The sequence below is a fragment of the Mobula birostris genome, chromosome 25 (genome assembly GCF_030028105.1).
Source record: "Mobula birostris isolate sMobBir1 chromosome 25, sMobBir1.hap1, whole genome shotgun sequence".
NCBI classification, from domain to species: domain Eukaryota; kingdom Metazoa; phylum Chordata; class Chondrichthyes; order Myliobatiformes; family Myliobatidae; genus Mobula; species Mobula birostris.
The window spans coordinates 14,527,917-14,543,032 of record NC_092394.1 but is presented as its reverse complement, the minus strand read 5'-3'; the positions used below and the strand labels follow the sequence as shown (position 1 = coordinate 14,543,032).

The window sequence follows — 15,116 nt, the reverse complement described above, 5'->3', positions numbered from 1 at the left end:
TTCGCAGTCATGTATTTAGTAAAACTCACATCACATAAAAAAAACACCGTGGCGTGACCGAGCAAATCGTTAGAAGCCGCGCAGTGAGGAAGCCGGCAAAAACTTGAAGTCGAGCCGACCCGTAATTGTCCGTGGCCGCAAGCCAGACCCAGAACCCGCCCCTTTAAATATCACGCGTCCCGTTTCACCCAAGCCCCGCCTTCACCACGTTGTTCCGTTTCTGTTTTGTCCAAACACTATTTTACTCTCTTCCGCAACCTCTGTCTCCTGATCACCACACCCTCCCTAGCCCGAGTCGCCACCATTTTGTACGTTTCCTACAAAAATATTGCACCTAGCGTCGTAATCCCCGTGCACAAACCAGCCTCGGGAAATAGCCTTCCTCGACCTGTGGCACGGAGGGAGTAACGTGCCGATTGCAGAACGTACAGAGGAAATAACATTTTAAAAACCGCTACAATAAAACCTACAATAAACATCCAGCAAAAGATTTCACTAGAACTCATAAAGGTTCGCAATCGTTCTGTATTTTCGTTGACCGTGTTGCTTTATTTTAATGGAAACCTCCCCCAGATTAACGCAGATGGGCGTCCATGTGAAAATACTACTGTTAAACCTTCTCCAGCCCGATTGGTGTGATTGTCAGGGCGGATCGAATGAGATGCAAATGAGCACGGCGATCAGTGCCGTGTCGGTTGTTTGCAAAGACTGGTGAATTTCCACCGAACGTTGTAGCTCAGTTGGATACATTTTAGCCTCCGGATTGTTACATAGTGTTCGATTGTGGAATTCGATCGCGGATTGTTTCCATGTGGCGCTGCAACCCGGTTCTATGAAAAGAGGCGCCAGCAATCAGGGAGCTTTTGTGTTGAATCGGAATTGTACTGAAACATCGCCCGCCTGGCAGGAAGATCTGGGACGTGGTTTGCATCGGACTGTTAGTGGGCAGTGTTACCGCTTGTTGTGATTGCTGGATTTTGGGGCTGTGTACTGCGCCATCTTGAGACTTTCCCCCCCACCCCCCTCTTTTCCCTCCCTCCCCCCTCCCTCCCTCATCTGGAAGATTCCGGGGGCTTAAAGGATATTTCGTTGTCCTCTTGATCTGGTCTATTGGGCCTGGTTAAGGCAACCAAATTAAAACTTAACGCATTTGCCCCCCTGTGCTGGTGTCTCACTGCAAGAGAAGAAAAATCGCCCAGTGTTTTTTTTTCAAGTGATTGATAGGATCGAGTATGAGTATCGAAACACTGCTGGAAGCTGCGAGGTTTTTGGAAATGCAGGCGCAACAACAGAAAACACGTGGTAAGAGAGCGCGTGGATGTAACATTTCTCTTTCCTCTGACCAATGCGGATGCTTGTCTCTTGCACTGACTCGAGCCCAGACAATCCATGTAGCCTTTCATATATTGCACGAGCCGCTTTAAGTGTAGCAGGGCGAATGTTACATTTTATTGTTACAAATGATAATGCCATTACAATTTGAAATAATGTTTCGGAGACCACAGTACGCGTTTAATTTAAATCATTTTATACGATATGTAGCTATTGCAGTAAAAACCCTACAACTACTCGAGACAAATTACTACTCGATATTATTTAAGGAATTGTTGCATACGACAGGCAAATGTATTTTTACGTACAAGACCGCATACATTAAAATTGACACGTGGAGATGTTCTGATGTTGGGCAACGCCGACAGACCCAAGTACTACAAAACAGCAATTTGAGGGTGTTTGAGGGTTTTTTTTCGGAGACAGGGCGGAGACAGACGTGCGAAAATACTGTAGTCTGTTTGCATAATGACGCATGGTGGCGAGGGGAGGAGGATGTCATTCGATAGTTTTTTTTAATAAATTGTCGCTGCGATGTTCCTCTGTCGTGATTTTTTTTTTGGAAATGGAGCGGGACCGGGTGTGATTGTTAGATTGCGCGCACAGCGAGAGGCGCAGAGTTGCAAGGTCCAGGTACATGGTAGTCGGCGGTGCCGCAGAGCAGAGGCTCTGGCAGTCCGGAGCCGTGTCTCCACGAGCTTTTGTTAATAATAGTATCACTGGTGACGTGTCTGACTCCGCCCCGCTACCACGTGCGCCGGGGCAAGCCTGTCTCCCGTACATTTCAGCCCAGTTACCCCGTCTGACGATTATATATTTACATGTGGCGGCAGGATTTGTTCCAACTGCCGATTGATTCCGTTTAAAGACCCTCCCTCCCTTCCCTCTCCCGGCATTTAAACACGCTGCCATCTTCTTCTTTGAAATTCCAGCTTTCTGTCATTGCATTTCCTTCTCTAGGAGGGCAATGATTAGATTGGTCAAATCTCTTTGCAAATGCCACTCCACCCCCCCAAATAAGAAACAACGGTTACATCTAATCCTAAAATGGAATTATTAATGAATGCTGTAAAATTGTAGATAATTCCTCTTAGAGGCTTAAAATAAGTGACGTGCTCCCTGTTTGAAGTCAATTCATGGATTTTTCCCTCTAAATTGTTGCTATACTGAATGCACGGAGGTTCCTGCTTCTTGTAACATCAAAAACCTCAAGTGATTTTGTTTTCCCCATTTGTTATTCTAAGTAGTCCTCTTGTTATTGATAGCAATTTGTTCTATTCTAGTAGTTTTCCAGATCGGGTGGATGATAAGGGAAGAGGTCATTGAGCCTAAGTTAGGTTCAGTATTTTGATAGATGACTAACCGAATCAATAATTGAAAACACCTTTCAGAGAGCAGGGACATGCCCCAGCCAGACATGTGATTGCAATTGCACTTACACACACACACACACAAACTCGGTAGGTCAGGCAGCATCTACAGAGAGGGACAAAGAGCCAATGTTTCGGGCTGAGACCCTTCATCAGGACTGGAAAGGAAGGGAGAAGAAGGTGGGGGCTTGGGGGAGAAAGGAGTTCAAGCTGGAAAATGATAGGTGAAAGCAGGTGAGGGGAAAGGTAGGTGGTTAGGAGGGGGGATGAAGTGAAAGTGTTACCCCCTTCTTCCCCTCCCCCCCTCCTCCCCCCAGTTGACTGCAGTGTTAACAAGCAGGGGTCAAAAACTGAGTTACTTTCAGGTATCGTACCAGATCAAAGAGCCTGGACTGTGATCCAGAGATCTGGGGCAACAAACTGGCAAATGTTAGTTCAAATCCCACCCGGGGGAGAAATATCAAATGATTAAACAAATCTGGAATAAAAAGATGGTGTTATTAATAGTTATTGAAACTATGACAGCTGACTGGTTCACTAATTAGTGGAAGCCAATTGTCAGTGTCTTTCAGCAATGTTATTGTTACCAATGCACTCAATTGTACAGTAATGTGGTTGATTTAGCAGTTTCCTTAAATAGCCACCAAGTCACTTACCTCCGGCAATTCAGGAGAATCGATAGGTGCTGGCCTTAACAGCAACTCCTAAACGTGACGAGTATAAGAGAATTTTCTCTTGTCTTTTTTGGAAAGGTTATAAAGAGATTGGCTTTCGTCATCACGTGTACATCAAAACATATAATGAGACGTGCCATTTGTGTCAGTGACCAGCACGGTCTAAAGATGTGCGGTAGCGCAGTGGTCAGCGCTTCGCTTTACTGTATCAGCGACCTGGGTTCAGTTCCTGGGGCTGTCTGTAAGGAGTTTGCACGTTCTCCCGGTGACCACGTGGCATGCATCTGGGTGCTCCCGTCTCCTCCCGCGTTCCAGAGACGCACCAGTTGGTGGGTCATTGTAAGTTGTCCCATGGTTAGGCTAGGATTAAATTTGGGGTTGCCAGGTGGCGCGGCTTGAAGGGCCGGGGGAGCCTGTCCCGTGCTGTTTCTCACTAAATAAATAGATGTTCCGGGAGGGGGGGCAGCGTGCAGCCTTCCCACGCTTCTGGTGGCAACGTAGCATGCTCACAACTTACTCACCCCAACTCGTACGTCTTTAGACTATGGGAGGAAACCAGAGCGTCCGGAGGAAACCCACGCGGACACAGGGAGAGCTTGCAAACTCCTTACAGACAGCGGCAGAAATTGGGCTCTGGTTGCTGGCGCTCACTGTAAAGTATTAAGCTAGCTGCTGAGTGAGTGGTACTGTCCTCAAAGGAGGAGACGTGACGTGTAATCGGTGTTAGCTTGCTCTCTTTGCCAGTCGTCGTCAGTGAGGAGCTAGATTGGAGGAATGGTCAATCAAAGTTCATTTATTTACTGAGAGATACAGAGTGGATCTGGCCCTTTCAGCCCAATGAGCCGCACCATGCAGCAACCCACTTATCTTAACACCAGCATAATCCCAAGATCATTAACCTACTACCCCCCCTCCGTCTTTGGAATGTGGGAGGAAACAGGAGCATCCGGAGGAAACCCATGTGCTTCACAGGGAGAACGTCCGCACACTCCTTGCAGGTGGCACTGGAACTGAACTCCGGAATGCCCTGAGACGTTAGCGCACTGCGCTCGCCGCTACACTCCCATGGCCTTACATTCGCACGTCTGAAGAGGCAGTGAGACGCTCAGATTTGCACGCCCTCGTATATCAAACGTAAGCGCAATCGAGGTGGTGCTAAAGGGAAAACAATAACAGACTGCAGAATAGTGTGTTACAGGCACAGAGAAAATGCAGGACAGGCAGACAACAAGATACAAGGGCCACAGTAAGGGAGATTGCGAGAACAAGAGTTTATCTTATAACAGGAGGGTGGAAGATGCCCTTGACCCTGGTGGTGTATGTTTTCCAGTCTCTTGTATCCTCTGCCTGATGGAAGGGGGTAGGAGAGAGATGGGAGGGGTCTTTCATTATTTTGGCTGAGATAGCGGGAGGTGTAGACGGAGACAGTGGATGGGAGGGCTGGTTTTCCTGACAGACTGAACTGTGCCCACAACCCCTTGCAATTACTTTTGGTCCAGGGTCGAGCGGGTTGTCCTACCAAGCTGTGTACTGTATCAGGACAGAATGTTTTCAGTGGCACCATCTGTAAAAAATGGTGAGGGTCATTGGGGATGTACCAAATTTCCTTAGTTTTCTAAAGAAGTAGAGGCGTTCAAGTGCTTTCTTGACCGTGTGGTTGTGCCAGGACCAGCTGTTGGTGATGTTTACATCCAGACCCTCCTTGTATCATCGGTACACACAGAAATGCCCTGCCTCTGAAGTTAATAGTGACCACGTCTTTAATTTTGCTGACTGTTAGGGGAAGGCTGCTGTTTTGCTACTATGCCACTAGGCTCTCTATCTCCTCCCTGTACTCTGCCTCGACGCCGCTCACTATGCTGGTGTCATTGGAAACGTGGAAGTGGAGCTAGGGCATGACCTGGCCGCGCTTTGTGAGAGCATGGGGCATAGAGTGAGAGGTCGAGGGCACACCGGTGAAATGCGTGGTTTTGCGTCAATGACCAGCACGTTTTGAGGATGCGCTGGGGTCAGTCTGCAGGTGCAGCCACGCTCCTGGTGCCAACAAAGCATGTCCACAACCTCACTACCCCTAACCCTAATCCATGCACCTTCAGAGTGTGGGAGGGAGCCGGAACACCCAGCAGAAACACGCGCCGACACAGGGAGAACGTACAAACTCCTTACAGACAGCAGCGGGAATTGAACCCTGATTTAAACCTGACACTTCAAAGCACTGCGCTAACTGTTACTCTGCTGTCCTGTCCTGGTTGTGGTCTGTCGGTCAGGAAGTCGAGGGTCCTGCTGCAGAGGAATGTGCTGAGCCCTATGTCGAGGAGTTAGGGGGTGGAGAGTGATGACTATTTTGCATAAACATTTCAACCATGATAAACATCTATCTGACAAAGAATACTTCAGCCCCAAAGAGTAAAAGAAGAAATAAGTTTCGAAAACAGCTGCTTCCCCCCCAACGCTGTCAGGCTGACCAACACCCTCACCCATTAACCCATCGCACGACTTCCCACCACCACTACGTACACATCACCGAGCAGCATTTATCTACATACATTCAGTCTATGTATAGAACGGTTACTTGCGTTTTATAGGATTGCTTTCAGATTTTTTTTATTATGTTCTTTACGCTAATTGTGGGTTTTTTTTGTGCTGCATCGGACCTGAGGTAACAATCATGTGCTGAAGAATGACAGTCAACAATCTTGAATCTTGCGGAACATTCTTGCCATGTAATAGAGGATATGAAACACAGCCTACTTGCTGCCTGAGTGGATGTTACTTTGGCACAAGCCAGGGCCTGATCAACCCCGGGAGGGTCGCCTGGGCGAGGGGCCCTGATGTTGAAAGACCCAAACACACCCGATGACCCCAGGTTACATCACTGGTGATGTGCCCCGGTGCATCTCAACATCATAACTGAAACAATGCTAACTGTTGACTTACATGAAATAGTGTCAACTTACAAGAGTTTGGCCTGTGGTACTCTAAACTTCTCCTATCCTTGCATTTACTTAGATGGCTCTTAACTGTCACCTACATACCCATCTCAACCACTATTTTTGGCTGCTCATTCCAAATTCGCACCTCCCTTTGTGTGAAGAAGCTGCCCCAGTTTCCATTTTAAATCACTTTCCTTTGATCTTAAACCTACGTCCTCTTGTTTCTATCAGCCCCTCACTGGGGGAAAAACACTATGTGCTCTCACCCTGTCTATACACCTCATGATCTTATATACCTCTATCGGGTCACCCCTCAATCCCCTACATGACAGGCAATAAAGACGTGGTCCACACAACCTCTCCTTGTGAATCAAGGCCCCAAGTCCAAGGCAAATCATTTCTGCATTGGTGCATTCTTCAGTACACGATTGTTACCCCAGGTCCAATGCAGGACAAAAAAAAACACAAGAAGTGTAAAGAACATAATTTTAAAAAATCTGAAAGCAATCCTATAAAATGCAATGAACAAATAACCGTTCTATACATAGACTGAATGTATGTAGATAAATGCTGCTTGGTGATGTGTACGTAGTGGTGGTGGGAAGTCATGGAATGGGTTAATGGGTGAAGGTGTTGGTCAGCCTGACAGCATGGGGGGGGGGGAAGTATCTGTTTTCAAAACTTATTTCTTCTTTGGAGCTGAAGTATTCTTTGTCAGATAGTCTAATAGCATCTTTCCAAAGCTTTACATGAAAAGGAATTGTGCTGGAAATATTTGTTAGATATGGGGGTTATGACCCAAGGAAAAAAAATGGCTAGAGTCGCTTAGCACTTTAGTGCAAGGGTATTTATTAGGTACGTCAAAATCAATTTCACAAAAATTAGTGAAAATACTGAAAAGGAAACTGCCAATATTTGCAAAAAGACACCTATCAGAAAACAGAATGATAGCTCTGTACTATTTTGTCCAGTGTGAACGCTGGCAGTGCCAATCTCCCTCCTCCTGAGGGCAAAGAGCCCTGTTTTATTAGGCACAGGACGTACAATTTTCAATTACCCACAAAGTTAATTAAAAAATGCACACAAATTAGAACATGATGCACCGCAGAATGTAGATAAAATCATATTACAAATAAATAGAAGTATCTACCTAAACACAGTATACAAACAATATACTCACATCTCCATTACTGAAGAAGTGGAATATTCTGCTGTGTACGGTGGGAAAGGCACCAGAAAGCCAATCCGATTGCATCAGATTGAACCCATTATGAGAATATCCCGGGGAAGACATTGAATTGCGTGCAGTCAGCGCAGTGACGTCTGTGTGTGTGTGTGTGTGTGTGTGTGTGTGTGTGTGTGTTTAATGCATTTACCGAAAGTTGTCCATCATAATATTCAAGGCCCAATAGCAGAGAGAGGGAAGTGACAAGTTCAAAGTGATGTATTTTCGAAGGTCAACTAAGGTGAAATAAAGGTAGGGCAACAGAGCAATGGGCACAGTAATGTACATAGCTAACATTGAAAGTAAAAGCAACACACATCAAGGTTGCTGGTGAACACAGCAGGCCAGGCAGCATCTCTAGGAAGAGGTGCAGTCGACGTTTCAGGCCGAGACCCTTCGTCAGGTAAAAAGTAAAATGGCATTTTTGAAGAAAGGGTGTGATATACGCCTGTGGCCACTTTATTAGGTACACCTGTACTCCTGCTCATTAATGCAAGTATCTAATCAGCCAAGAGTTTATAGAGAATGGCGTGAGAATGGGTTACTCCCTAGATAAATCTGTCAAAGGTCTTTGAATTTCTTTCTTTTGTTTGCTTTGTAAGGTGTGAAGTATCACTTTTCCTTAAATCTCCTTTGGTCAAGATACAGATTTCTTAGAGCGAGATGCTGTCTGGTAAGAATGAGAATAGGCGGAGGCCATTGGCTCCTCGGATTTGCTCTTTCATCCATTAGATCAAGGTAGACCATGGGTTCTGTCTACCTTCATGTCTGGTTCCCATCTTCAGAATTCCTCTGTGTGCAAAAAACAAAGTGATTAAAGACTTTGGGGATCCCACAGGTTTCCAGCTCCTTCTCCATTCTAAATAGGTCCCTCATTCTCATTGTGCTCCTATTTTGGGGGGAGGAGTGTGGGGATGGGGGAGCACACTCCAGCGAGAGGAAGAAGACTCCATCCTGTCAGTTGCTCACAGAAATTTGCAACTCATCACTTTGGCTGGTGTGAAACACGCTGTTTTGATTCACATCCTGCGAGAACAAAAGCTGACTGTCTCCCCATTCTCCCTCCCCCTCACTGCCCCTCCCCCTCAATGCCCTTCTCCCCTCAACAGACCCCTCCCCCTCTCCAGCCCCTCACCCCTCAACACACCCCCTCCCCCTCCCCATCCCCTCTCCCATTCACCGTCTCTCTCTCTCTCACACACACACACACTTGTTTCAAAATTAGAAATTACCTGAGTGGGAGTGAAAATTGGTGGCAGAGGAAATAAATGATTTTTTTTTGTCATCAGTGCAACATGTTGCAGTTTGCTCTCTCCTTATTGAATGATCTGATATGACTCATTGACAAGTTGCAATTGTACACATCTCCTTTGATTGTAGGAAAGTGCGATCGGCAGAGGCAAGTGGAAAATAGACGTTGAGCCCTAGGCACTGTTAGAAGGAATAATCAAAAACAATCGAGTAAAGGATTTGGGTCTTGAAGGAATGAGTTTATTAACTGGATGGGTTCTGGTCAGCAGTTCCAAGCCACGGGCCGTTCTTGGCTGAAAGCTCAGCAGCCAGAGGTGTGAGCTTCTTGGCAGCCGGTGGAACAGATGAGTATGCAGAGATGATAGGAACTATAAAGGTAAAGCCGATACAGATTTAAAATAGCATATGAGAGATTCAAATTCACTATTCCTTTCTCAGACTTAGGCCCAGATTTGTGGGCACTTATTATTTGCAACATGTACGTTGCAACATACAGTGAAATGCTTTATTCGCGTCAACAACCAACGCAGTCTGACGATTGTGTGAGGGGCAGCTGGCAAGCGTCGCCACACTTCTGACAAGCCCACAGCTCACTGACCCTAATCCATACGTCTTTGGAATGTGCGAGGAAACTGGGCAACCCTGAGGAAACCTGCACAGTCACAAGGAGAAGGTACAAGCTCTAGAAGCAACAGGAATTGAACCGGATTGGTGATCGCTGCTATATGTTATAAAAAATAATGTTTTTAAAAAGATTTATTCTTTCGTAGTAGTGGTTAAGGCAACACTTTCACCAATTGGGGTTGAATAACTTAGTGCTGCTAGTTAAATGAAAACAAAATCGTGGTTGACTAGGAACACTAACACATTTCCTATGATGTTAGTTTTTTAATGTTTTTTTCTATATTCAAAATAAAAAGTTGAACGTGGGAGGTAGAAATTTATTCTTTATGCTAATGACTTGGTTTGGGTTTCTTGTTGAATCCTGTTGTTATCTGTGGAGCCATTTGGTTTATTTGCAGAGCAATGGAAACATTATTTTGCATCTTGAGCTGCGAGCGACCTTTAGCCATGCTTTACTCAACAGTTGATGTATAGGTGATAATGCTCTGGTTTACAGCCAAGTGGGGATATTTTATAGCATTTTATTTGCTCTGTGCAACAACCAAGGCAGCACTGCGACCTGTTGCCACCACAGTCAGCAGTTGTTTCATCCATTCTACCAGGTGCCCATCTTTGTCCAGTTGGGGAATACAATGTATGTGAAAGTCCAGGTCAAAGTAAATATACTAGCAATCTACATATACACTGAGTGGCCACTTTATTAGATACAGGAGTGGAAACTGGTGTGGTCTTCTCTTGTTGTAGCCCAACCTCTTTGAGGTTTGACATGCTGTGCATTCAGAGATGCTCTTCTGCACGCCACTGTTGTAACGCGTGGTTATTTGAGTTACTGTCGCCTTCCTGTCAGCTTGAACCAGTCTGGTCATTCTCCTCTGACCTCTCTCATTGACAAGACACTTTCACCCACAGAACTGCCGCTCACTGGATGTTTTTGTTTCTTGCACCATTCTCTGTAACCTCCAGAGGCTGTTCTGTGTGAAAACTCCACGCAGAGGGATCCCTGCTCTTTACTATCGTCTGGTGATGGGAAGCGGGATTAGGAACGTCCCCAGGCTCAGCCATGAGGTCACGCCCTGTCGACTGTCTTGTCGCTGTCTACGATGTTCATTCAGCGACAGCCTGAAGTGTGCACAGGGGAACAGTTCACCACAGGTCAACGCTCCCTAAAAGAGAATTAAACACACAGATGACAGTGAATGAATGGATCACTTGTTTTACACCGAGCTTCAAAAACACATCCCCAATCTCTACATCCAGCTCTCATGTTGAGGGGTTTCTCATGCAGGTAGCTGGGGAAGAGATGGTAGCTGATACAAATAGTCTTAATTTCACAGGAGTAAGGAAGGGGAAATTAGCGGTGGCTGCTGATCTCTCTTGCTGGCCTTTAAGCATCAATGACCTGAAGTGTTAGCTCCTTTACCTTTTCCCACATATGTGCCCTGACGAGTTGAGTATTTCTAGCATTTTCTGTTTTTATTTTGGGCTTCCAGCATGCGTAGCTCTTCGCAGTTTCCTGACAGGAATCCAAGTATCAGCTACGATATAAACTGATCTGAAAGTCAACGTTTACTGAAGTGGTAATTAGAGAGCCACCTCTGCTTCGGGAAGATCTCGAGCTACGAGCCAGAGCTGTCCTAACTGATTCATTATGATAAAGCGATACACAAAAATGAACACTCCCACCTCATTCCTGCCATTGATTTGCCCCCAACACCGTGGCTGGTCTGTGATTCTGATCCACTTTCACTTGCCTGTACATTTTCATCCAGTGACAGACACGTTACAAGCTCCTCGTGTTTAATTGTAAGGCAGGTCTGCAGTGGCCGATAGTCATGTCATGATTGAAGGATTGCCTCTTCAACCTTGCGCATGGCTATAAGCGGATAAAAATCCATTGAAGACTAACCCAGCTGAGAGATGCATATGGAGGTGGATACTGTGCCAACCTCCTAATTCCTGATGAAGGGTTTCAGCCCAAAGTGTCGACTGTTTATTCCTCTGCGTGGATGCTGCCTGACCTGCTGAATTCCTCCAGCATTTTGCGTGTGTTGCTCTGGGTTTCCAGCATCTGCAGAATCTGTGTTTGTGCTGTGCCAACCTTTCTAACACAGATGGTGGCTGTCAGAAGAAAAGCACTACAAATCTGGTACAAAAATAGAGAGAAAAAAAAGAAAATGCACAGGGCAAAGAGAGAAATAAACGGTACAAAATGTACTTTTTGTACATCTTGTTTTGACTGAGCTGTCTTGCATTTTATTTTCGGTGGTGTGTTGCTTGTGGCTTATGCAGGGGAAGCAGGTGCCGTTAAGAGTTCAGAGGACCTCTGCCCATCTGATAACCAATGGAGAAAAGCTGCAGATACAGAAAGGAAATTGGAAAGATTAGTTTTTGCAGTGCAGGAGCTTTCCTGGGATTGAGTTTCGGCCGCAGAGGAGAGGGAGCCTTACTCACCATTGAGCCTGTGGACAGGAGGGGACTGACACCAATACTGCACAGTAGGAGTGTGATTGAGATTCCCCTTCTCATTTGAGGCACCCCTCATTCACAGAAATAGAAGAATCATAGTCTGAATGAATACTATCATGCTTTTGTTTCCACTGTTTGAATAGATGTGAAAGTTCAAAGTAAATTTATTATCAGAGTACGTATATGTCACTATGTACTGCCCTGAGATTCATTTTCTTGCAGGCATTCACAGTAGATGCAAAGAAACACAATGGAACCAATGAAAAACTAAAGACAAACGACCACTGTGCAAATACAGAAAAAGCAAACAATAATAAATAAATAAATAAACAAATAATGTTGAGATCATGAGTCCTTGAAAGTAGGTTGTGGAATCAGTTCAGAGTTGAGGTGGGTGAAGTTACCCATGCTGGTTCAGGAGCCTGATGGTTGTAAGGTGATAACTGTTTCTGAACCTGGTGGAACAGTTATATGGATACTGAACATGAGGAATTCTGCAGATGCTGGAAATTCAAGCAACACACATTCAAGTTGCTGGTGAACGCAGCAGGCCAGGCAGCATCTATTGGAAGAGGGACAGTCGACGTTTCGGGCCGAGACCCTTCGTCAGGACTAACTGAAGGAAGAGCTAGTAAGAGATTTGAAAGTGGGAGGGGGAAGGGGAGATCCGAAATGATAGGAGAAGGCAGGAGGGGGAGGGATGGAGCCAAGAGCTACCCCATCTGTTATTTATTTATATACACACATTCTTTCTCTCACTCTCCTTTTTCTCCCTCTGACTATACCCCTTGTCCATCCTCTGGATTTTTTCCCCCCTCCCCCTTTTCCTTCTCCCTGGGCCTCCTGTCCCATGATCCTCTCATATCCCTTTTGCCAATCACCTGTCCAGCTCTTGGCTCCATCCCTCCCCCTCCTGTCTTCTCCTATCATTTTGGATCTCCCCCTCCCCCTCCCACTTTCAAATCTCTTACTAGCTCTTCCTTCAGTTAGTCCTGGCGAAGGGTTTCGGCCCGAAACGTCGACTGCACCTCTTCCTAGAGATGCTGCCTGGCCTGCTGCGTTCACCAGCAACTTTGATGTGTGTTATATGGATGCTGAAGTGTGCAACCATTCGTAGGCTGAGTGATTTATTTTTTTTTTGTTTCCGAGCATTTCACCTTTTTTGGTGGTGGGTGGGGTCTTTGCACCACGTCCTAAATGCATGATGAACGCACTGTGGAAGGTCAGGAGAATTTCAAAACAACAGGACAGGCATTTGAGGTGAGGCGGGAAAGTTTAAAGTGAATGGGTGCGGTATTTTTGCTTTAACACGGAGAGTGGTAGGTGCCTGCAATGGGCTGGTGTCTGTAGTGGTAGAAACAGGAGTAACGCAGCAGCGTGGTGGCTAACGTGACGCTCCACGCTGCCAGCGATCGGGGTTCAATTCCCGCCGTGCTCTGTAAGGAGTTTGTACATTCTCCCCATGACCGCGTGACCACCAGGTATTCCAATTTCTTCCCCCGTTCCAAAATTGTACGGGTTACAGTTAGTAGGTTGCAGGTATGCTATCTTGGCACTGGAAACATTGGAGCTGATCCCAGCACATATTCGGACTGTGTTGGTCATCAGCACAAGTGACACATTCCACCTTATGTTTCAATGTACATGTAGTAAACTGAGCTAATATTTCTTACCTTTCTGTAAGTGCGTACAAGAGGCCGTTAGACATAAAGGAAATAGACGGAAAGGATCATGAAGAGTATTGGGTCGGTTTGGCATTGTGTCAGTGCAGATGCAAGGACGGGCCTGTTCTCTTTTGTTCTGTGTTCCAAGACCTACCGGTAAATTGTTTTCTAACTGTCACATGTACGAGGTAGTGAAAAACCATCCATATAGATCAATTTGTCACAATGGCGCGTTGAGGTGGTATGAGGCAAAACTGTACCAGGATGCATAATGGTGACACAGTCTAGAGAAAGTGAAGCGCTGGTGAAAAACATCCAGAAGCACCCCCGCCAGCTGATCTGCGCAGGGTCGAAGGACATGGCTGGGGCACCATCTGGACCAGTCGCTTTCTGAGGGTTCACTCTCTGGAAGACTGATCTTACATCTGCGATAGTAACTGTGGGTTCAGGTGCACTGCTGGGTGGATGCACTCTGGTCAAATTAATTACAGAACTATTCCGGGTACTTTAGTACAGACGTTCTTGGGGCTTGAATGAGACTGATAGTATTGAGTGTATGCTCTGTCTATGTGAATTCCACGTTTACTTGTGCACTAGACTTGCATTATCAACCCAGTTCAGGTGCAATTGGTAATTGTCAGATCATTATAAAAAGTAGGACATACTGGTTTCTTCTGTCAATTTACAAACACCTGCTAAATTACAAACTGACAACAATTCCTCTCCAAACAGCCTCCAGATGAGCTGCCTTCAGTAACGAAATGTTACAGGTACAGAACTCGTTAGGCACAGTTTCAGTGAGCATAGAGGCAGAATTATGCATCTGCGTACATTCACAACTCGGCCAGCAAGTAACTTCTCTGCAAGTCGCTCTGGGAAACTGCATCCCTGGAAGGGAAAAGGAGTGATTTTATGCACAAAACTTATATCTGACTATCCTCCACTCACTGTATTTTGGTGAGGAAATCAACAAGGATCCCTTAGAAGGTATTTTGTGTGTGTGTTGCCCCAAATCAGAGGTTCCCAGCCTCTTTTATGCCATGGACCCCTACCATTAACCAAGGGGTCTGTAGACACCAAGTTGGGAACCCCTTCTCCAAATAAATGGTGCAGCAGGTTTTTCGGGGACAGATGGCCGACTCCTGCTCTTGTTTCATGTTACCTTATCACATTAAATTCCCCGTTACATAGTGCGTTTGAACTGGAGCATTACGCTACCTTCCCATTAATAGCCGCCATACCTTTGCACCCGGGGAAGATTTTTCTTCCTCTTGAGGAAGCCTGGCAAATTCAAAATTCAAAGTCACTTTACAATCAAAGTACATGTACAACCCTGAGCTTCGTTTTTTTTTACAGGAAAAAGAAATACTTCACAATTCTGTGAGAAGCTACATCCCCAGGCAAAGACTGACAATCAACCAACGTAGTCAAACTGTACAAATAAAATAATACCGAGAACAAGAGCTGTAAAGGGTCTCGGAAAGCGGGTCTGCAGTTGAGGAATCAGTTACACTACTAATTCTTCTATAAAGCCATTGAGGGATCACAAGGAAGGCCAGAGAGTCACTTTGGGGATT

At 45.7% G+C, this 15,116-nt stretch overlaps 1 protein-coding gene and 1 long non-coding RNA gene across 2 annotated transcripts in view; one reads left to right on the top strand and one right to left on the bottom strand.

Moving 5' to 3' along the window:
• The first annotated feature begins 344 nt into the window (after nucleotides 1-344).
• The window catches only part of mnta (MAX network transcriptional repressor a), a 180,635-nt gene continuing 165,863 nt past the window's right edge, over nucleotides 345-15,116 (top strand). The window contains exon 1 of the mRNA XM_072243618.1: nucleotides 345-1,302. Coding sequence (XP_072099719.1) covers nucleotides 1,233-1,302 — 70 coding nt within the window. The 5' untranslated portion in view covers nucleotides 345-1,232. The remainder of the gene's footprint in view (nucleotides 1,303-15,116) is intronic.
• LOC140187830 (uncharacterized) lies at nucleotides 7,175-11,132 on the bottom strand. The gene is made up of 3 exons (XR_011883160.1): nucleotides 11,093-11,132; nucleotides 8,767-10,572; nucleotides 7,175-8,326 (listed from the first exon to the last, which is right to left on the bottom strand). It is a non-coding gene; the product is annotated as an uncharacterized lncRNA (long non-coding RNA).